At 42.0% G+C, this 23,614-nt stretch overlaps 2 protein-coding genes and 1 long non-coding RNA gene across 3 annotated transcripts; 2 read left to right on the forward strand and 1 right to left on the reverse strand.

The window, feature by feature from the left end:
- Nucleotides 1-1,048: 1,048 nt before the first annotated feature.
- Nucleotides 1,049-23,447, reverse strand: LOC113513341 (U4/U6 small nuclear ribonucleoprotein Prp3). Its single transcript, XM_052899123.1, has 14 exons — nucleotides 23,050-23,447; nucleotides 20,170-20,503; nucleotides 18,512-18,698; nucleotides 18,272-18,355; nucleotides 17,415-17,536; nucleotides 16,597-16,788; nucleotides 15,332-15,459; nucleotides 13,897-14,075; nucleotides 7,631-7,778; nucleotides 6,928-7,081; nucleotides 6,077-6,132; nucleotides 4,627-4,776; nucleotides 3,167-3,299; nucleotides 1,049-2,738 (listed from the first exon to the last, which is right to left on the reverse strand). The coding sequence occupies exons 1-14, from the start codon at nucleotides 23,175-23,177 to the stop codon at nucleotides 2,625-2,627; spliced, it is 2,109 nt and encodes a 702-aa protein (XP_052755083.1). The 5' UTR covers nucleotides 23,178-23,447; the 3' UTR covers nucleotides 1,049-2,624.
- On the forward strand, nucleotides 8,700-9,864 carry LOC128201624 (uncharacterized). The gene is made up of 2 exons (XR_008253337.1): nucleotides 8,700-8,838; nucleotides 9,761-9,864. It is a non-coding gene; the product is annotated as an uncharacterized LOC128201624 (long non-coding RNA).
- On the forward strand, nucleotides 10,422-13,160 carry LOC113519176 (nuclear pore complex protein Nup98-Nup96-like). The gene is made up of 2 exons (XM_026904231.3): nucleotides 10,422-10,580; nucleotides 12,530-13,160. The coding sequence occupies exon 2, from the start codon at nucleotides 12,543-12,545 to the stop codon at nucleotides 13,128-13,130; it is 588 nt and encodes a 195-aa protein (XP_026760032.2). The 5' UTR covers nucleotides 10,422-10,580; nucleotides 12,530-12,542; the 3' UTR covers nucleotides 13,131-13,160.
- Nucleotides 23,448-23,614: the final 167 nt, after the last annotated feature.

Here is a 23,614-nt window from a genome sequence, read left to right on the forward strand (position 1 = left end):
CCCCCCATGCGTTGCCATTTCTGAGGATTAAGGTGTTTTTTTTTCTAATGGAATGGTAATCGCGCTCGCGCAAAAAAACTACTCTCCATCCAAAGGTGGCGTGCAAGAGATCGCTCTCAGCGATAAGGCCGCGCATTGTTCTCTCAGTGCAATATTACCTTGTAATTGTTTGTATCTATAATAAGTTTACTATTGTAATCTTATGGAGGGAACAATAAAGGGTACCTATCTATCTATCTATGGGGGTAATAAAATACGGTTATTTTCAATATATATTTATTAAATTTCAAACTATATTACAGTTGTTTCTTCTCGTCTCACTTACAGACGAATTTATTATTTCAAATAAATGGTATTTTAGAAATATTCCAACATTCAATATTTAGAACTCTTCGTGACGTTTCATACGTACGTGACATGCATACGGCGTGCCTTATTAACATTTGGCTAGCTCTGTCCTGCGGCTCTGCCCGCGTGAATCAGTACATATAGTATCTATTTTTTAAGTTAGGATATAACCTACCCATACACCAGGGAAAGGTAAGTGGTTGTTGGTAATGCGACCTACCAGCCCCATTGCTGGCAATATAGGGTTATGTCGACATCCCCATGCCCACCCCCTGGAAAACATAACACAATTCATGGTGTATTCATCACGATGGGTTAACTGGTCTGCTCTCATCCTCACCTATCATGTATTGTATTGTATTGTAAAAATCTTTATTGTACATAAGTCAGATTAAATACTAGTAAATGATTTAGTATACAATGGCGGACTTACCTATCATGTTTACCTGGGGAGAGGGATTGTTAATAATGGAGACTGAGGGCCGCATTGCTAGTAATATACTGAACCAGGTCGACCTTCACGTGGTCGCTCTGGAAACCATCGTGCTGAATTCCAAGTGTATTCATCACAATGGGCTAACTGACCTGCCTTTACATCCTCACCTATCTATGTGTCCCTGGTACCTCGCCAGTGTATACCGATAGCGCAGGCGGAGTTACTATGCCATTTTCATCCAATAAAAAAAAATACTAACGAATAAGTATAAGCGTCTTTTATAATCCAATAAATGATCTATCGTTTGCGATAAATTACATTCAAATAAGTTTAGCAATCTATCCGCAATCAAGTACTGAACATCTTGGATTTCCTTCACGTATAGACTAGCTGTTACCCTGCAGCTTGGCCCGCGTGAATCAGTAAATATAAAATACTTTTTACAACAGTGTTTTTCAATCTGTTTCATGACGCGACCCCCTTAGTATGTATAAATATCTTGCGACCCCCTTAGTATGTATAAATATCTTGCGACCCCCTTAATATGCATAAATATCTTGCGACCCCCTTAATATGTAACCATGTCTTGCAACCCCCTTAGTATGTATAAATATCTTGCGATCCCCTTAATATGCAAACGAGTCTTGCAACCCCCTTAGTATGTATAAATATCTTGCGACCCCCTGCCCTCCACGTTTTCGAATATGTATGAGTTTTATCATAGTACAATTATGAAATCCGTACAGTTGTATTTATACTTACAGTTGGGTATCGATAAAATAAAATAAATAATACATAATAAAGCATCTAAAACGGACATGTAATCGATGTCGGTTACAGATACTTCATTATGTATTTTTGATTCATTGATGTATTTGCGGAATTGTTGATTTTTCACTGCTTCACGACCTTCCGCGACCCCCTTGTAGAGGATCGCGGACCCACCAAGGGGTCGCGGCTCACACTTTGAAAAACACTGCTTTACAATATTAATTTAGGTAGGATATAACCTTTTTTTTTTTAATACGACTTAGAATGGCAAACAAGCTGACGGCCCACCTGATGTAAAGTGGTAACCGTCGCCTGTAGACATGAGCAGTACCGTGGACATAACAGAGTATACTGTTTCGCTATTCGTGTACAAGATTTCATCAAAATCCGTTCAGCCATTTAAGGGTCAAAGTGCAAAAAACATTTAAACCTCAATTTTTACAAACTTTTCATATTTTTAATATTACTATTAGGCGAGGATAATATATAGCAATATCTATATATTTCAGTTACAATATCCTATATACTGATCCAATAACGTATATGTTAAATGTGTATTATGCAAAAAATTATATTGGATAACAGACTTTTAACATATTCCAAAATATCTATCCTGACGCAACTCCGCATAAAAGATAGGCTCTCGACAGTCTGCTATCGGAGGATTCTTGGATACTTCGGTCATGTCGCTCGACGACAGTCCGACAATCTGGACAAACTAATGGTTGTTGGCAAGATGGAGGGAAAAAGACCACGCGGACGATCGCCTAATCTATGGTCGGACCAAATAACCGCCGTTACGGGACTGTCAATCGCAGCTGTCCTGCGAGAAGCTGCAGACCGGGCACAATGGAATAACATCATAAGAGAGGCAACAGACACCTTTCAAGGACACCACCTTCAGTAATGAAGAGGACGAAGAGAGAGAGATGGGCGATATCGAAATGGCTGACGACCTTTTTCCCGCCATCAGTGTCCAGAGGAACCCAATATATAGATATCGGATCGGTACCCATATTGCCCACGCCTAATTAATGTCGCATTGTGATCGGTAGTGTTGTCTGTCTGTCTACACGTCGTCAACTCCGGAGCCCAGCACGGCGCCGCTGTACGCCAAATCCCAGTAATGTTCGACGCCATGTTTCTGGAACAATTCTCTTGCCTGCTTCTCTGTTGGTAGCACCTGTGAGTTGTACATGATTATCATTATTTCGTTCTTTAACTGTCCACTGCTGGACATATGCCTCCCTTTGAAGGGATCTGCTAATAGTTGCCGCGCTTGGCAACCGCAGTTAGGCTTTAGAGATGTTTTAAGAGGGACGTTGCTGCCCGTCCCTCGCCGTCCCTTAGTCGTCTCTTACGACAGCCACGGGAAAGGAACGGGATGGCCTATTCTATGCCGGGACCATACAGCGAATTCAACATTTAAACCTTACTAATAGTAAAGATTCTAATATACAACTTAGAATGGCAAACAAGCTGACGGCCCACCTGATGGAAAGTGGTAACCGTCACCTATAGACATGAGCAGTACCGTGGACATAACAGAGCATACTGTTTCGCCCATGATACCCCCATGCGTTGCCATTCCTGAGGACTGAGAACCCGTACCTTGAACTTGATCTCCCCGAAGGACCGTTGTTTGGTAACGCCCTCCCATACCAGCTGACACGAGTTGGGAACTTCATTGCCCTCTGCATCCTTCACCAGATCCTCCTCCCACTTGATGCGGTGTAGCATCAGGCTGGAATGAAAAAAATACCGGTCAGACAGAGACATGAGTTAAGATGCATAACATTCCGTTGTTTCTTCAAACTATAAGACCAGCCTATTGGCTCTTCAGCTGTGATTTGTCACTGGTGATATTTATTTTTTTATTTATTTAACTTTTAACGCACAGTGTAATTCTATGTACATATGGCGGACTTAACACCGGACGGTGTTCTCTACCAGTCAACTATTGGGCGAACAGAGAAATAAGTAGGCGGTGCATTATTGAATAGAGGAAATGTAAAGCAATATTTGATAATTTCATATAATTTTTTTTTTATGCAACTTAGAATGGCAAACAAGCTGACGGCCCACCTGATGGAAAGTGGTAACCGTCGCCTATAGACATGAGCAGTACCATGGGCATAACAGAGTATACTGTTTCGCCCATGATACCCCGCATGCGTTGCCATTCCTGAGGACTCAGGTGTTATTCCTCTGTACCCTGTAAATTCACGCCATATCCCACCCTTCAAACTGAAACACAGCCATGCAAACACAACTGCTTCACGGTTGAAACACGAATGGGACAGAGGTACCCAAGCAATCGACTTTTGTACAAAGTCACTTTCCATCAGGTGGGCCGTCAGCTTGTTTGCCATTCTAAGTTGTATAAAAAAAGTAAGCATTTTTTTTTGTACATGTATCTTGTTCGCGACATTGTAATCATTTTGTATAGTATAGCGATATTTTATAGTTATTTTGTTAGCATAAGTCATTAGTTTTTTAATCGTTTAAATTGTTAATTTTATATAGGGTTTCTCTGATGTATTTATAGTTGTAAGTTGAATAAAACATTGTGTCGAGTCATTATTACCCACAAGTAGAAATAAGAAAAAGATTGTAAAAATAATAGTAATAAGGATAATTATGATAAATAAATAGACGCCAAATGGTGCCGCTCTGAAGAGTAACGCGTCCCTGTCACACTCGCCCCGTCCCGCTCGCACAGACTCGCTAATGTGAGTTGGTACATGTTGTCGTGCGACCGGGCGCGTATAAAGATAGGCCGCCTACCGTCGAGCGGCATGCACTGCACTGCACTCCCCAACCGATAAGGAAATAGGAGACTCTTCAGTACGGAACCGGGAGCTTCAAGAAAGGAATTTTATCGTTTCTCTCCAGCCTGAACCAGCACCCCTACAGTCCACGCTCACCGTGCGGTCAAGTTGCACCGAACATATCTTTTTTTTATGTTTTTTCACTGTGCATTTATGTCTATTGCTGTTTTGTGTGCTGTAAGTAATGCAAATAAATTATCTATCTATCTATCTGTCTAAACACGCCCATTGGCTACTGACCGCTTGTACTTGGCGCGCTGCCTGGGCCCGCCCTCGACGACGACGACGCAGCAGCCGCGGTGCAGCACCACGCAGCCCGACATGTGCAGCTGCTGCGCGTTCACCTCCACCTTGAACTTGGCCGACGCGCACTCGAACAGGTCTCGCACTCTGCAATATATAGCAGACAAAAATAGACAGATAGATAGATAGATAGAACGTTACTTCAATTTATCACAACAGTGTACCTTAATCCGGTGTTTCCCAAAGTGGGGCCCACGCCCCACAGAGGGGTAATATGGTAGTAATGGAGAAGGGGGCAATTAAAAAAGGACTCGAAGCGATTTTAACATAGTGGTGAAATATATACATATGATATATATATATATATATATATATATATATATATATATATATATATATATATACAGAGTGAAAGGGACAGGTTGGTTCGATATTCCCCAACGTGGGGTCCATGCAATCCATGCAAACAGGGGGACAAAATAAAAAAGGACTCGAAGCGGTATTAACCCTCTTGCTCCGAGCCATTTAAATGCAATGCTACGAGCAGATATCGGTGACAAATTTAACAAAAAAAAAAAAAATTAAATTAAAAAAATGCTGTAAATATTTATTAGGTATAATTTCGTTTGACGTTACCAAAACATCAACTGGCCGATTAGAGTCGTCAAGTAAACTTTGTCGGGGAAAATTATGTGTGGGGGGCATGAAAATTTTAGAAATGTTCAAGTGGGGCGTGGGACAGAAGAGGTTGGGAAACACTACCTTTAATCTGTTATATAATTAGTTACGATTTATTTATTTACTCATTAGTACATATATGTGTACATGGCGGACTTAATGCTGAAAGCATTCTCTCCCAGTCAACCGTAGGGAAGTGGCAGAATACACGAATGCGGTACTAGTAATTATTGATACGCAGCTATCCATTCTTTGACCATAAAGCTCCCTTAGTCGCCTCTTCCGACACCCACGGGAAAGGAAGGGGTGGCCCGTCCTATACCAGGATCACACGACATGTGATGCCTTTATAACCCATTATATGAAAACATACATTGCTTCACTCTGCGTGTTCTACCGCTTGTACAAGGGATTGTGCTCAGAGGAATTGTTCAATATGATGCCCACAGCCACTTTCTACCATCGTACGGCTCGCCATCGACAGGGAGTTCATTCTCATGTCCTACAGCCTCAATGGTCGCGTGCAGCGCGGTTTCAGGGATGTTTCCTCCCACGAACACTCAGGTTGTGGAATGAGCTCCCTGCCGAGGTTTTCCCAAGAGACTACAGCATGGGGTTCTTCAAAAGGGGGTAAAGAGGTTTCTTCAGGGTCGGCAACGCGCGCGTAATGCCTATGGTATTGCGGGCGTTCATAGGCTATGGTAACCACTTACCATCAGGTGGGCCATATGCTTGTTTGCCACATCAGTGGTATAAAAAAAATACGCACCTATAAACGGATACGTGGACTCCCATCGTGGTGTCTTCTCTTATCTTGCGGTCCACCTGAAAATTATTAAAATATTTAATTTAATAAATGTTGATCTAGAATATAATGTAAAATATAAACAACTAGCGGCCCGTCCCGGCTTCGCACGGGTGGACATTTTTACAACGTTTCAAAAAGTGGCTATTGTGACATAACGATAATAGTTTGACATATAGTGTCGCGAAGTTTTTTGTAGTTATTGATATTTCCTTCAATATTGTAGAACATACTTTTATTCTATCACCAATAGTTTCCGCAGCGCACGCGACCGAAGATATTTTATAGCATTTTTTCTACACCTCGAGTTACGTTACTAAAGTTTTAGTAAGGATCCCCTAATGTTTTCTAGCAATAAACATAGCCTATGTTACTCAGGGTGAATGTAGCTTTCTAATGGTGAGAGAATTTTTGAAATCGGCAAAGTAGTTTTTGAGTTTATTCATTACAAACATACATGCACACAAAAATACAAATCTTTCCTCTTTATAATATTAGTGTAGATAAGTCGGTAAAATTGTATTGTAGATGGCGATGGCCGTGCGAGTATATGCCGCGAGCGGGGGGGGGGGGAACTGTATAAAGACACGCGCGTCGAATTGTTAAATAGGTCCTTTATGTATATGTATTAATAGTTGTAGCACTTCAGTTGCCCGCTAACGACATGCTTTCCAACTGTACTGGGTTGACTGGAAGAGATCTCTGTCAGAGATAAGTCCACCCTTGCTCACAACATTTATAAATAGATTATTTTGTATGTAACTTACAAGTGCAATAAAGAATATACATATAAAAAAAAAAGATACAAGACTGACCTTCTCTCTCTTCTGTTCTTTGGTGAGGGCCCTCGCCTTGTTGGCTTCCAGGTGAGTCTTCTGCCGCTTGGCTATTTGCTCCCTGACCTTGGCCTCGATGGCCGTCGGGTCCTGGACCGCCTCGGTACCCAGAGCTCGCATTAGATTCGATATCCTGTACAAACAGTAATTATATGTACATTTTTTTTTAATAGATAGAGTGATTCAAGAGGAAGGTTTATATGTATAATACATGCATAATATTGTAGAGAATTCCCGAGTCCACAGGAATGGCAACGCATGCGGGGTATCATGGGCGAAACAGTACACTCTGTTATGTGCACGGTACTGCTCATGTCTATAGGCGACGGTTACCACTTGCCATCAGGTGGGCCGTCAACTTGTTATGTACTGTTTCGCCCATGATACCCCCCGTTCGTTACCATTCCTGAGGACTCAGGTGTTATTCCTCTATACCCAGTAAATTCACTGCCATATCCCACCGTTCAAACCGAAACACAGCCATGCGAACACAACTGCTTCACGGTAGAAACACGAATGGGACAGAGGTACCCAAGCAAACGACTTTAGTACTCTCTTCCTCTGCTAGTATATTAAAAAAAAAAAAACAATATCTTGTCTATTTAGACTATATTCTTGACGATGTTGATGACCCTGTACTTTACAGCTTGTAAAGAATAGGAAATAGAAAAATGGACCTCACCTGAGCTTGGGCTCCGGCGGCGCCTCCAGGCCCAGCCTGACCTTCTCTTGTTCCTCCTTCCACGCCTCACGCCTGCTCTGACGGCGCAGCTTCTTCCGTTCTTTCTTCGTTAGGAACACGGGCATGTACGTCGGTTTTAGGGCTTCCGCTGGAGGGCAAGCAGCGTTTGTTGAGTGAGACACTTATTAGTGTGGTGATGGGAAAGTTAATACCATCGTATTAGCTGTTTAGCAGTTCTTTACTGAACGTAGGTCTTCCACTATTGGGGGTGTTGCCAGTAATTGCCACGCTTGGCGGACAGGTTGGCAAACGCAGGTAGGCTTCGGTGATGTTTTGAGAGAGACGCTGATGACCACGCGTCGACTACACTCGCTCCCTTAGTCGCCTCTTACGACACCCACGGGAAATGGGATTGTTTTGCGAGTTCCTTTAATTTTATAAAATATAAGGACCAAGTAGTATAAAGACCAAGAATGACCGCCTAATGATGCCCGATCATTAGGCGGGCATTCTCAAAAATATGTCCTCTCTGGGAGGAAGACTTGAAAATAGAATCTTTCAAGGCCGGGGGCATGTTAAAGCATTAACAATATGCCAGGAATATTGTTCACTCCTGCGTATAATGAGCGCGGTTTCAGCAATAAAACCAACGGACAACTGCTAAGTTATTAATAGACAATCACACACGACATCAACCAGTCACAAGAGTCGCTCATCGCGACATCGCGAGAACGCCAATCATAACGCAGGTGAAATTTAATACAATTTGAATTTGAAAGGTCATTCAAGTTCAAATTGTAACTTACTTGCAAAACAACTTTTAGCGCATTACATCAAATTTATATTCAATACAACGCTTCAAATACTAGGTGTATTTATTCATCATCATCATCATCATATCATCCGTTCATCATCAAAACGCAAACGCACATCAATAACATAATTTTTGGTATATATATGGAATTAGGAATGGCAACGCATGGGGGATATCATGAACGAAACAGTATACTCTGTTATGTCCACGGTACTGCTCATGTCTACAGGCAACGGTTACTACGTCCCATTAGGTGGGCCGTCAGCTTGTTTGCCACTCTAAGTTGTATAAAAAAATATAGGCTTCGAACCTTTTGTGTGTACATCGGTGATAAAGTGACGGAAGGAATCAAGACGCCCGCACAGGACGTAATAAAATAGCCCACGACAAGACGGTGAGTCTTTATATCCTGTTGTTGTCCCTTTTATACTTAGATTTATTCCTGTAAAACCCACCAGGGTTTGCCCGTTGCATACCAGGATAACATGACAAGGTGTGTATTGTTACTACTTGGTGCTGTTGATACAAACACTGTATATATATATTTTTTTATACAACTTAGAAAGGCAAACAAGCTGACGGTCCACCTGATGGAAAGTGGTAACCGTCGCCTATAGACATGAGCAGTACCATGGACATAACAGAGTATACTGTTTCGCTCATGATACGCCCCATGCGTTGCCATTCCTGAGGACTCAGGTGTTATTCCTCTGTACCCAGTAAATTCACGCCATATCCCACCCTTCAAACCGAAACGCAGCCATGCAAACACAACTGCTTCACGGTTGAAACACGAATAGGACAGAGGTGCCCAAGCAATCGACTTTTGTACAAAGTCTCCGTCTGGTAGACGACGTAAGTCAGACGGTAGCCATTTTTAATAACAATTTACTTGGTGTGGCGATATCTGTGTATTGTTTACGCTTCGAAGCCAACGTTTGATAACCTTTATTGATATATGGTAAACATACAATATATAACTATTACACGATATATCCAAGCGTCAAGACGTAAATATATTGTATTTATTTATTTATTTATTTATAATATAAATAATTCTCGCCGTACAGTCCTGGCATAGAATAGGCCACTTTCCCATGGCTGAGGGCGAGGGACGGGCAGCAGCGTCCCTCCTAAAATGTCACCAAGGCCTAATTGCGATTCCCAATACGCCCGCCAAACGTGGTAACTAATTAAAAACCTACATCCTTCAAAAACTTGCTTCCGCGGAAGAACCAACTGGATAATATCTCCTTAGAACACATGTTTGCCTGGTACTTTCTGTTTGGATTTATAAATTATATTTTTCTTATTAGAACGGCAAATAAGCTTACGGCGCGCCTGATGGATAGTGGTGACCGTTGCCTATACGTGAAAGAACTGTGAACATTACAGGATACACTGTGACGCCCATGTTTATGTACGTAGGTATGACTAAGGTGCTATGCCGCCATCCCCTGTAATTTCACTGCCATATCTCACCCTTCAAACCGAAACAGCCATGCGAACGTCGCTGATTCACGGCAGAAACATCAGTGGGACAGAGATACCCAAGCAGTTCTTTCTTAAAACGTTACTTCCGCGGAAGGACCAACTGAATAATACCTCCTTAGAACACATGACAGCCTGGTACCTTCTGCTCGGATATATAAATTACATTCTTTTATTAGAACGGCAAACAAGCTTACGGCACGCCTGATGGATAGTGGTAACCGTCGCATATACGTGAACAGAACTGTGGACATCATAGGATACACTGTGACACCCATGGTATGTCTATGGTGTTCTTCCTCGGTACCGTGTAAATTCACTGCCATATCCCACCCTTCAAACCGAAACACAGCCGTGCAAACACAACTGCTTCACGGTAGAAACACGACATATCATTCTGCGGAACCCATAACTTTATTTCAATTCGAACAATGCCTCAGTTGTGTTTTTTTTTTTTTCACTATAAACAAATCTGAGGTCACAAAAGTTCCGCGAATCAAGCCGATAAGCAGTTTAAAACTTGTATACTTGTTAAAAACTTATGTTATTTAAACAATTTCTAATAAGTAATAAGTTATTTTAACTATTTAGTTTTAATATTAAATAGACTAGTGAGTTAAAAGTGTCTTGGAGTTATATTCAAAGGTCAGTTTTACTATCATACATTTTTTTAAGTTATTATTTTCATTATTTTTTTCGTTTCGTATCAATTAACCAAACCTACAGTGCGCCCCGGCTTCGTTCGGATAGATAAATAAATAGATAATAGTACATTACTGCAGCGGCCAGCAACTGAGGCATTGATGGACGAACGTGCAAATGTGGGCCGAGGCGTAGCCGAGGCACACATACTTGACTCCATCAATGCCTAGTTGTGGCCAAGGCTTGTATAGTACTTTTCTCAAACAATGCGCGGAAATCAAAAACACAATTTTACTTTTTAAATTCAATGACGAATAACGAACAATAATAATTTTTCACGCGCCATAATGTTCCTTTGTTTTTTTTTTTTCAATAAACAGCTTTCTATATGCAAGCAAGTTCGAAATTTAAATAAAACCTTTTATTAGTTACCTCCTTGGTAGCCATGTTTCGAAGTAAAAGGTCATTACATTTTTAAATTACAGGACAGATATGAGTTTACATAGTAATTTATCTGGCCGCAAAACACGACAGACATGGATTTTCATACAACTTTTACCGGCCGCTGCCCGCATGTATCTGGCCAGTACGGCAATTTTGATTTATCCCTAAGAAGATTGTCAAAATAATGCTCACATTTCCAAGCATGTTTGAGAAAATTTCATATCAGATTTGATAGTGCCGAGCCCATGTAGCTCCCAGTATAGAATGGGCCACCCCTTCCTTTCCCGTGGGTGTCGTAAGAGGCGATTAACGCAGCTTAATGGTCGAGGCATGGCCAGTAGGAGTCACTTGAGGGGAAAGGAATTGCTAGTAATGAGGTCAAATAGCCCCATTTCTAGCAATATACCCTGTCAGGTCGACCTCCACGTGGCTGCCTCTGGAAACCATCGTGATTAATTCTAGTTGAATTTGTCAGGATGGGCCAACTGACCCAATTTCATCCTCATCAGTCAACTATCACTGGTGCCCCCCCAGTGTATACCGATAGCGCAGGTGCGGTTACATCATTAAAAAAAAGTAGGGGTACTTTATGAAACATCTACAAAAGCTTAACTGCAGTTGTCAAACTATCAAGCGTGGCAACTACTGGCAAAACCCCCCAAGGGGGGGTTTAGGGGGGTTTTATGTTCAGCAGTGGACAGTTAAAGGTTGATATGACGGTACTAAATCTATATACAGAGAAAAGTTTTAATTTTTCGTATGTTTGTTTTTTTATTTGTAACTCTAAAACTACTCGACCGATTTTAATTATTCTTTTACCTATAGAAAGCTACATTATCATTGAATAACACAGAATATAAATTATTAAAAAAAAAATAGAGATCCCTAAGAAAGTTGCAATTGTTGCCGTTCGACTTTGGTGATGTTTTAAAAGGGGCCCTGCTGCCCATCCCTCGCCCTCTCTCAGTCGCCTCTTACGACACCCACGGGAAAGGAAGCGGTGATCCATTCTATGCCGGGACCACACGGGATTAGATTGTTAGTAATGCGGAGTACAAGTCTCAATGCTAGCATGATCATCCTATTAGGTCGACCGAAACCATCACGCTGAATACCAGGTGTATTCATCACGGTGGGCTAACTGACCTGCCTTATCATCCTCACCTATCATCTCTCACTGGTGCCCCGCCCGCGTATACCGATACAAAAGGCGGGGTTACCATTCCATTATCATCCATTATAACCCCTACATATCGAGGCTGTTTTGTCGCCAATGAAACGGAATCTCACTTAATTCTCGAATATTACCATTCCATTATCATACATTAAAAAAAATAAAAACGTCGACCAATCGACTGGACGTATCGATTCGTTACTAATTACAATCAGAGAGTGCTCCCGGGATGATTACAACGAGACGAGGATATATTTTCTATTAAAATCTATAGAAATAGTATATTATTGTTTTTAGACAGATTTTTTAGTTTTATTTCGTTTTTTATTTACAGAAAAAAGGCAAAAATGCTCGTCGCCCTGTACCTGGCCGTTGGCATGGTTAACGTACTGGCCAAAGTTAACAATTACAATATATATATACCGAAAAACCAAAATATGGATATACGAGTCCGTAGAAGTGTATATGTAAACGAAGACACAATAAATGAAGTCAACGATAAACATATGAAAGTAATAAATGAAGTTGGAATGAATGAAGTCGAAACAAACAATGAAATTTTAAAGAACAAAGTGCGTGATTATATTTTAAACGCAATTGAAAGATATACAGAATCGAATTCGAATATAAATGAATTTGAAAATAAATACCGCGCGATGCAATTACCAGAGAATAATATAAAAAACGACGAATTAAACGAGAACATTGCACAAATAAATGAAGTCGAAAATAATGAAAAAATAAATGAAGTTATACCAAATGAAGTCACCAGTGATTATTTGTTACGTAGCAAAAGATATACTGAGAAATATGGCAAGAATAATCCCGGCCTGATGGTCATGGGCGCATGCTTTTTATGTGTGGATTTTGGATGTCCAAAATTCTTCACGAAAATCGGCATCCACTGCGTACCAAACGATTACAATGAGTACTAAACACTTCAAATACATTTACATTTGTTTTTATATTGTTTATTATTTAACTATCAACCCGCCCCGGTTGCACACGGGTGTTTTTAAACTAAGAAAGTTACAATCCTATACATATTCCTTCCAATCGTGTTATATTCTACCGAATCTCCTGACTTAAAACGAACAAACAAGATGGTCGGCTCCGTCTAAAGCAGTGTTTCCCAACCTCTTCTGTCCCATGCCCCACTTGGACATTTCTAAAATTTTTATGCCCCCACACATAATTTTTCCTGACAAAGTTTACTTGACGACTCTAATCGCCCAGTTGATATTTTGGTAACGTCAAACGAAATTATACCTAATAAATATTTACAGCATTTTTTTTAATTTACTTTTTTTTGTTAAATTTGGCGCCGATATCTGCTCGTAGCATTGCATTTAAATGGACCGGAGCAAGAGGGTAATACCGCTTCGAGTCCATTTTTTGTCCCCCCCCCCTCCTTAACTATCAAATTGCCCCCCTATGGGGCATGGATCTAAAGTCTACCGCGAAGCACTGTACGAAGAGTTCAAGAGAAGAGAGTGCTATATATATATATATATATATATATATACAACACAGGGGGCAAACGAGCACGCGGCTCACCTGACGGTAAGTGACTACCGCCGCCCATGATCACCCGCAACACCAGCGGCATTGCAGGTGTGCTGCCGGCCTCTTAAGAAGGAATATGCTCTTTTCTTGAAGGTTACGTTGTCGTATACGTATATATATAGGTGATGGACTCACTGGGCGGACGCAGCTGCTGGGGGTGCTCGACGAGGTTGGTGATGGCGGCGTGGTTGAGGTTGTCCACGATGTCGTCGGCGCCCACGTTGCACGCGTCCACCCGCTGCGAGCCGCTGCGGCTGTCCGCCTCGCCGCCCGCCTCCCGCTCCTCGCCCGTCAGCAGGATCACGCTGTCCCACCTGCGGGACACACACCGTACCTATTTACCATCATCTTCGTTTCGGAGAAAGGATTTTTTTATGGGTGAAAATGGTATGGTAACCCCGCCTGCGCTAACGGGATGCGCTGGCGGAGCACCAGTGAAGGGTGATAGATGATAATGAAAACAGGCCAGTTAGCCCATCATGATGAATTCATCAGGAATTAACTATGACAGTTTCCAGGTGGAACCGCGTGGAGGTCGACCTGGTTGGGTATATTGCTAGCAATGGGATTCTCAGTCTCCATTACTAACAATCCCTTTCCCCCCTGTAGGAAAGAATTGTTACCACAGCTAGCAATATACCCTGTCAGGTCCCACCCTGGAAACCATCGTGCTGAATCCCAGGTGTATTCGTCATAATGGGCCAACTGACATGCCTTTTCATCCTCACCTGTCATCCCTCACTGGTGCCCCGCCAGTGTACACCGATAGCGCAGGCGGGGTTACCATTCCATTATCATCCATTAAAACCCCTCTATATCAAGGCTGTTTTGTCGCCAATGAAACAGCATCTCATAAATCCACGAATGTGAATCCCTCGCCAGAGGGAGACTTAGCACAAAAATCGTCTATTTAAGTAGATATCCACGTATGGGAAATAGTTCTGTCCTACCCATATTTCTACCGTGAAGCAGTTGTGTTCACATGGCTGTGTTTCGGTTTGAAGGGTGGGATATGGCAGTGAATTTACACGGTACAGAGGAATAACACCAGTGGCGTAACTATACCATTTGGGGCCTGTGGCAAATCCCCACACTGATGGGGTCCTATCAGTAAAAATAAAATACTCAGGTACAATGTAAAAAAATCTGAGCTCGCGGCCTCTTGAGCCCTTTTGGGTCGGGAGCCCGTGGCATTTTGCCAGCCCTGCCACTATATTGTTACGCCACTGCATAACACCTTAGACTTCACGAAGGGATACACATAAGAAGGTACCACGGGCGACACAGTATATTCTGTGATATGCGTGGTACCATTCATATGTAAACACGACAGCCCAATTCAAGCGTCCAATGCTGATCATATGCCTCCAAAAGATGGGTTTAAACAGTTGTAGCCACGCTTGATAGGCGGATTGGCAACCGCAGTTAGGCTTTGGAGATGTTTCAAGAGGGACGCTGTTGGCTATCCCTCGCCCTCCCCTAATCGCCTCTTCCGACACCCACGGGAAAGGAAGCGGTGGTCCATTCTATGCTGGGACCATATTATAAACAAGTAATGTCGACCACTGACCACTCAATGTCGGGTACGCGGTCTGAATCCGGCGTGTCGGCAGCCAGCAACGCCAGCTTGGTGGCCGACGAGATGCCGGTCTTGCGAGCGATTTGGGATATTTCATTTTGTAGCTTCTCCAGTTGCGCCTGGAAATATTACATTTATTTTTATTTATTTATTCATTAGTACATATATGTGTACATGGCGGACTTGATGCTGAAAGCATTCTCTCCCAGTCAACCATAGGGAAGTGGCAGAATACACGAATGCGGTACTAGTAATTATTGATATACATACATACTAAAATTACATATATAAACGAATAAATATATATATAAATAACAAATATACATACACATATATGACTTTTTTTTATATACAACTTAGAATGGCAAACAAGCTGACGGCCCACCTGATGGAAAGTGGTAACCGTCGCCTATAGACATGAGCAGTACCGTGGACATAACAGAGTATACTGTTTCGCTCATTTCGCAACGCATGGGGGGTATCATGGGCGAAACAGTATACTCTGTTATGTGCACGGTACTGCTCATGTCTATAGGCGACGGTTACCACTTTCCATCAGGCATGCCGTTAGCTTGTTTGCCGTTCTAATAAAAAAATATAATTTACAAATCCGAGCAGAAGGTACCAGGCTAACATGTGTTCTAAGGAGATATTATTCAGTTAGTTCTACCGCGGAAGCGTCTTTTTAAGGAAGTAGGTTTTTAATTCGACTGTATTTTTATCATGAGGCGATTTTGTACAAAAATCGCTTGCTTGGGTACCTCTATCCCATTCGTGTTTTTGTCGTAGAGCAGATGTGTTTGAACGGCCGTGTTTCGGTTTGAGGAGTGGTATATAGCAGCGAGATTACTGGGTACGGAGGCGTAACAGAGTAACCCTTCCCCTTGGGAAATGTCGTGGTAATTCTTAGTAAAATTTGTCACGAAGAACGACCTGCCATCACCTAAAAACTTTCACTGGGGGAAGCGATTGTTAATAAAGCAAAATACCAATCCTCTTGCCAGCAATATACACTGTCAAGTAGACCTCCATGTGATCCGCCCCGGAAACAACAGTGCTGAATTCCAGGTGTATTCATCACGATGGGCTAACTGGCCTGCTTTCATCCTCACCTATCATGTTTCCCTGGTACCTCGCCAGCGTATACCGTTAACGCAGGCGGAGTTACCACTCCATTATCGCCCACCACCACTGCGCTATGGAGGTCATCAAAGTACATCCTTGTCTCCGTTGCTGCCCCCCCCCCCCCCAATCACCTTCATCCGCAGCCGCTCCGCCATCTGGCGGAACTTGCCGGGCTCGTGGAAGCGCAGCGCGCGGCGAGCCCGCACCGGCGGCTTCAGCTGCAGCCTGGCGTCCACCCAGCCGGCGTCCGGCTGCGGCTCCGAGCTGGTCTGCCCGGACAGCTGCGCTCGGAACTCCTCGCGACGTTTCGCGCGAATATTCGCCTGGGGGTGGACAGACACTCATATTAGACTACCAGTATCCCACGTCTCCTCCCGCGTCAACCAGTGCACATAGAATCCTGTATGCTAAGTTAGGATAACTACTTTTTTTTTTATACCTCTGAGGTGGCAAACAAGCATACGGCCCGCCTGATGGTTAGCGGTTACCGTAGCCTATGAACATCTGAAATACCAGGGCTATTGCAGGTATTGCAGGGTATACGCGTGCGTTGCTGACCCCTTAGCCTTTGTTCAATAAGCGTTTCTAACTAAACGATACTTTGGTACAGCAAGTTTGAATTTATATCTAGTGTTAGAGTTGCTAAGGACGCTGTTTGTTTGTTTGTTTGAATCTGGAAGGGGAGAGTGTAGTAAGTACCTTGAGTGTGGGGGAAAGGGATTGTTAGCAATGGAGTTCGACAGCCCCATTGCTAGCAATATGCCCTATCAGGTCGACCTCCACGCGGTTCCCCCTGAAAACCATCGTGAACAATTCTTGTTGAATTCGTCACGATGGGCTAACTGACCTGCTTCATCCTCACCTATCGTCCCTCACTGGTGCCCAGCCGGTGTATACCGATAGCGCAGGCGGGGTAACCATTCCATTATCACCCATTAAAAAGAAATACCTTGAGCGTGGGCGCAACGTGCGTGAGCTGGACGCGCTTGCCGCTGGTGTCGACGGTGCGGCCCTCGCGGTCCAGGATCAACGGCGCCGGGCCAGACCCACCCGCCGACGACAACGCTCCGCCTGGGGAAATACAATTATTAATACTGATACATCTTGGGGGGAGGGGACCATTGTCAGTCCCCATTGCTGTCAAAATACCCTATCAGGTCGAGCTCCACGCGGTTCCCCCTGGAAACTATCGTGGAATTCGTCACGGTTGGCTGACTGACCTGCCATAAAGAACGATCCTGCGCCACCTGTATCCACTGACTTCCGGCAATGCATTTGAGGTCGTCACTCCATCTAGTGGAGGGTCGTCCTACACTGCGTTTGCCCGTACAGGATCGCCCCTCATGAACCTTGCAGGACCATTTTCGGTTCTATAGGTCATCACTAGCAGACAAATAGACACTTTTTATTGTTTCCTCCAAAAAATTACAATAATGCACCGCCTACTTATTTCTCTGTTCGCCCAATGGTTGACTGGTAGAGAACACCGTCCGGTGTTAAGTCCGCCATATATATATATATAATTACACTATGCGTTAAAATTTAACTCTTCTTTGCGTGATTTTTTTTACTGGTGAAATAAATCAAGGTGATATAATTCATGTTTAAAATTAAAGGAAAAATGGTTAAAAAGATAAATTTGACAGCTATGTGTTTTTTTTCTGCAATGGACATTAAAAAGGTATCCAGACACGATCAACTTAAAGTGAACTTGGTCTTTTATATAATTTTTGGGCGTTCAATGTTATGATGGATAGGTCCACCGTTATGCAAAAATAACCAAAAAATTTAACTAAAGTTACACACCTGCTAGTTTCCTCTGTATCCTGGCTTGCAGTTCAGCTATCTTCCTCTGCTTCTCCAACTCCTCTTGACTGATTGGTAATGCGGCTGTAAAAAACAAAAGCAAAACAAATTCAATTAGACTTTTTCAATTTCAATACAAGAGAGAGAGAAGCTTAGCTTAGCCAACTCTGTTCTTCTTAACGGTACATCAGCTAAGTGTCATCTGCAAGCTTGCACGTATCATTCACAAATACCACTCACCCGGTTTCGAGTACAGCACTGGCTTGATCACACTGGGCGGAGGGATAGCATTATTCTGCTGCATCTGGACTTTGATCTGCTGGGCAGCCGCCACTGCCACGTTCACGCCTGGCTTGTGCTCGCCCTTCATCGCTATCAGCGCCCTCTTGCGCTCCTCGATCTCCTTCTGGGCGTTTGCCATCATGAGCTGGAAACAAAGGAATATTTAGTACAACTTCTTTAGTTGAGTATTTTCGGACGGGCAAAATCTTATGAGTTTACATCACCAAGTCTTTACTAGCTTTTACTCATGACTATGTCTGCGTGCCAAGGATACCTTCGCTGACCGGGATAAAAGGTAGCCTATGATATTCTCCATTCCCTACTTTGCTGACGGCCTGATGGAAAGTGGTAACCGTCGCCTACAGACATGAGCAGTACCGTGGACATAACAGAGTATACTGTTTCGCCCATGATACACCCCATGCGTTGCTATTCCTGAGAACTCGCGCTTTTTTTTTATGGGTGAAAAAGCACCAGTGAAGAGTGGTCGATGAGAATGAAAACAGGCCAGTTAGCCCATCATGATGAATTCATCAGGAATTAACAATGATAGTTTCCAGGGGGAACTGCAAGGAGGTCGACCTGGTTGGGTATATTGCTAGCAATGGGATTCTCAGTCTCCATTACTAACAATCCCCTTCCCCCTAGTATGAATAGTTACCCAAACATTTTTAATATAATAATCTGTATTCAAGCAAATAAAATTATAATTAATTCATTATGACAGACATACAAAAACATTTACAGTAAAATCTGCATTATCGGAATCAAATAAAACCAGATAACTGTTTTATTATGTACATATCTGTCACGCCTATCTCTCATTACGGTAGGCAGAAACAATGGAACACCAAATGCTTCGATACAAACAAACCTCCTTCGCTTCCTCCACATCCATCAATCTTTTCATACACGCTCGCCGGTTACGGCTACTTTTAATTTGGCCCTTCCTCAGCACGTCGCCTGTTCGGTCGACATACGTCCGTCTAGGGCGGCCCCTACCGACATCTCCATTCATTCTTGCTCGATAAATCTCTTTCGTAATTTTTCTTGCATCCATCCTCTCCAAATGGCCGAAGCAATGCAACATTCCCTTTTCGATTGTGGTCACTACATCGTCTTTCAGTCCACACTTCTCTCTAATCATACTGTTTCTTTTTTATAAATTGGTAATCAGAGCTGTGCACAGCAAATGGGAATAATCCAATATTCTGACAAACGAAATGCTACTGTACATATATATATATGTAGAGGGAGACTGTACAAAAGTCGATTGCTTGGCCACCTCTGTCCCATTCGTGTTTCTACCGTGAAGCAGTTGTGTTTGCATGACTGTGTTTCCGTTTGAAGGGTGGGATATGGCGTGAATTTACTGGGTACAGAGGAATAACACCTGAGTCTTCAGGAATGGCAACGTATGGGGGGTATCATGGGCGAAACAGTATACACTGTTATGTGCACGGTACTGCTCTTGTCTATAGGCGACGGTTACCACTTTCCATCAGTTGGGCCGTCAGCTTGTTTCCCATTCTAAGTTGTATAAAAAAAAAAACTTTGTACATGAAAACCCCCAATTTTTTTGGGTGCCTTTAAAACTAATTAAGAGCCACTCTTACCTTAATCCTATCCGCACTGAGCACTGAGATCTTGGATCCGACAGTCTCCCCTTCAGGCATGACTGACGGCAAAGGCAGCACCTCGACTCCATTCCCGATTTTCTTCTCCTTCTCCTCTTTATCATGCCGTTTCTCTTCTTCATGCTTCTCCCTGTCATCGTGCCGTGACTTCTTTACGTCCCTGTCCCGATCGCTTGGTTCGTGTTTACGTTTCTGCGCCTTTGAGGACGACACCAGCTCTTGTGCTAGTGCGAGAACCTTATCGGTTAGTTTGCTAGCTTTCTTTGGGTCTATGTGTGATGAGATTTTGTCTATGAATTTTCTGCGTTCATATCTGGAAATAATTATTACAATATATAAAAAGTTGTCTGGATAAAAGATTTGTTATATATATTAAAGTGGGTACTTTTATACTTTGTTTTTTTTTTAGTGGTATGGCTCCATTGGGGCTCCGATGTTTTTGCCAACATCAAAGTTGGAAGAGACACTGCAGTTGTATGTGTTGCGATAAGATTTCTTTGTAGGTGCTCGTCGAGTGTCTATGCTGGGGATTTTTCAGGAAGAATGGTATATAAAAGTTAAATGTTAAAGGAACATATTATAGTTTTATATTATTTTGGGACAGAATTTTTTCTAGAACATACACCAAAGGAGAAAAGACCAAAGTTATTAGATATTTAACGTTAACTGGGCGACAAATATTTTTGGGAAGAATATCATAGTGGGTACTTTTCTATCTATCTATCCATTTAAGAGCTGCGCTCTTGTCGGTGGAACTCTTGCCACTCACTACGATTTTCAGCGAGTCTCTTCACCTCTTGATACGACACGACACCAACTCCTTCCTTGATCTGCCTGATGTAACTATGTCTCGGTCTCCCTCTCCCCCTTCTTCGTGGGTACTTTTATACTTTGTTAAATAATAAAGTGTACTAATGTAGGTAGAACATGTTTTAACATGACATAAACTTATTCAAGCTACACAGCATGTTTTATTTCACAATATTAAAAATTTAGAACATATCAAGATTGCTTTAGTGCTAGATAAGTCTGCCTTTTGGGGAAAAGGGATTGTTAGCAATGGACTTTGACATTGCTAGCAATAAAGCGACCCTAACAGGTCGACCTCCACGTGGTTCGACGATGGGCTAACTGACCTGCTTCATCCTCATCTATCATCCTTCACTGGTGCCCCACCGGTATATACCGATAGCGCGGGTGGGGCTACCATTCCATTATCACCCATTAAAAAAAAAGTCTGCCTTTTGTACTTCATAAGAGTAATGCCATGTTTTACCAGAGGGAGACTTTGTATAAAAGTCGTTTATTTGGCCACCTATATTCCATTCCTGTTACTACAGTGAAGCAGTTGTGTTTGCACGGCTGTGTTTCAGTTTGAACAGTAGGATATGGTAGTGAATTTATAGGCTACAGAGGAATAACATCTGAGCTCTCAGGAATGGCAACGCATGGGTGGTATCATGGGCGAAACAGTATACTCTGTTACGTCCACGGTACTGCTCACGTCTAAAGGCGACGGTTACCACTTTCCATCAGGTGGGCCGTCAGCTTGTTTGCCATTGTAAGTTGTACAAAAAATGCATCTATACCATCATCATCACCATATCGGGCTTTAACTGTTCATTAAAATATACATATTAATAATATAGTTAGATAGATAGATACTCTTTATTGTTCCCTCCATAAGATTACAATAGTAAACTTATTATAGATACAAACAATTACAAGGTAATATTGCACTGAGAGAACAATGGATTATTTAATAGTTTATTATTTATCATAATATTTTTACACTATATATGTTATGTTTTACATAATAAATCCTATAGATACTTTCTCCTTTATGTTTCTTTCTTCTCTCTCTCCCTTTCTTCAGGTTCTCAAAAGTGACTGAGAGAAGTCCCTTCAAGGGATAAGTCCACCAGTATGAGGGGAAGGGATTGTTAATAATGGGGAGGTCAGTCCCCAATGCTATCTTCAAAAGGGGGGGTAAAGAGGTTTCTTTAGAGTCGGCAACGGGCGCATAATACCTCTGGTGTTTATACGCCTGCAATACTGATGAATGAATGATTCATCATCTGGTATGAAATTTCTCCTATATACTGAATTATAAATGTAGATTATTATAATCCTTTTCATGCAGATATGGTTAAATAACACACCCAGGGGGAAAGGGATTGTTAACAATGGAGTTTGACTGCCCCATTGCTAGCAATATATCCTATTAGGTTGACCACCTCCCAGTTCTCCCTGGAAACTATCATGGTCAATTCCTGATGAATTCATCAGGATGGGCTAACTGGCCTGTTTTCATTCTCACCTATCACCCTTCACTGGTGCTCCGCTAGTGTATCCCGTTAGCGCAGGTGGGGTTACCATCCCATTTTCACCCATCAAAAAAATAACACACCCAGGGGGGGGGGGATTTTTAGTAATTGGGAGGTTAGTCCTCATTGCTATCATTATACTCTATCAGGTCAACCTTCATGCGGTTCCTCCTGGAAACTATTGTATCATTGAATTCGTCATGTATTTTGAGCCCATTTACTTGCCTTTTCATCCTCACCTATCAATGTTACCCCTTCAAGGTATAACGATAGCGCAGGTGGGGTTACCATACCATTTTCACCCAATAAAAAGAAATAACACATCCAATTGTATATATTCTTTATGTTTTACAACTGAATGGCTTGTATTCATGGTCATGAATACATTTTAAAAAAGAATGGATAAAAAAAGTTGACCACTTTTTGGTGATGCATTTGTATGGAGATAGTATCTACATAATGAAAGTTTCTCCAAGGTTGTAACTGGGTAGAATATTTATTAGCAATTATATTATATAGGCAACAAACTTACCCGTTAGTAAGGCAGGATGATACTGTCGACAATAGAGAACTATCCGATTTGCCAACTGTCCTGTATATGGCACGGTCTAATGACGACCGAAGCTCCTCCACCTCGCGCCGTGATAACTGTAGCGCCATCACAATATAAACACTTAAAAATGTCAATTAAAGTATTCCCAAAATAATTTTGAGGTTATGTCTTCAATTCTGGTTGCAATTCACTGAGAAAATTTAATTTGTGTCACATTTATAAACATTGTATCACTTAAATATAGTAAAAATCCTTAGTATCACATACTGATTAAGATAAATAACTATATAGCTTTATTCTTGCGTATTTTTTGCAATATTAAACAAAATTACTTGACGTAAACAAGACAAGAAACACAGACTAGCGTCAATCTAGTTCCTCATAAGTCAACGTCATTCTATTCGCAAATTACAATAGGGTAAATTCTGAAGCAACATATTCCAACTAGCTGAAAAATTAAAAATTCAATAAGATATTATAACGAAATCTTTATTCTAAAAATTAATATAAACTAAATTTCTAGTATATTAATGTCAAATTTATT

This window comes from Galleria mellonella, unplaced genomic scaffold (assembly GCF_026898425.1).
Source record: "Galleria mellonella isolate WM207_F2 unplaced genomic scaffold, CSIRO_AGI_GalMel_v1 utg121, whole genome shotgun sequence".
Classification (NCBI taxonomy): Eukaryota; Metazoa; Arthropoda; class Insecta; order Lepidoptera; family Pyralidae; genus Galleria; species Galleria mellonella.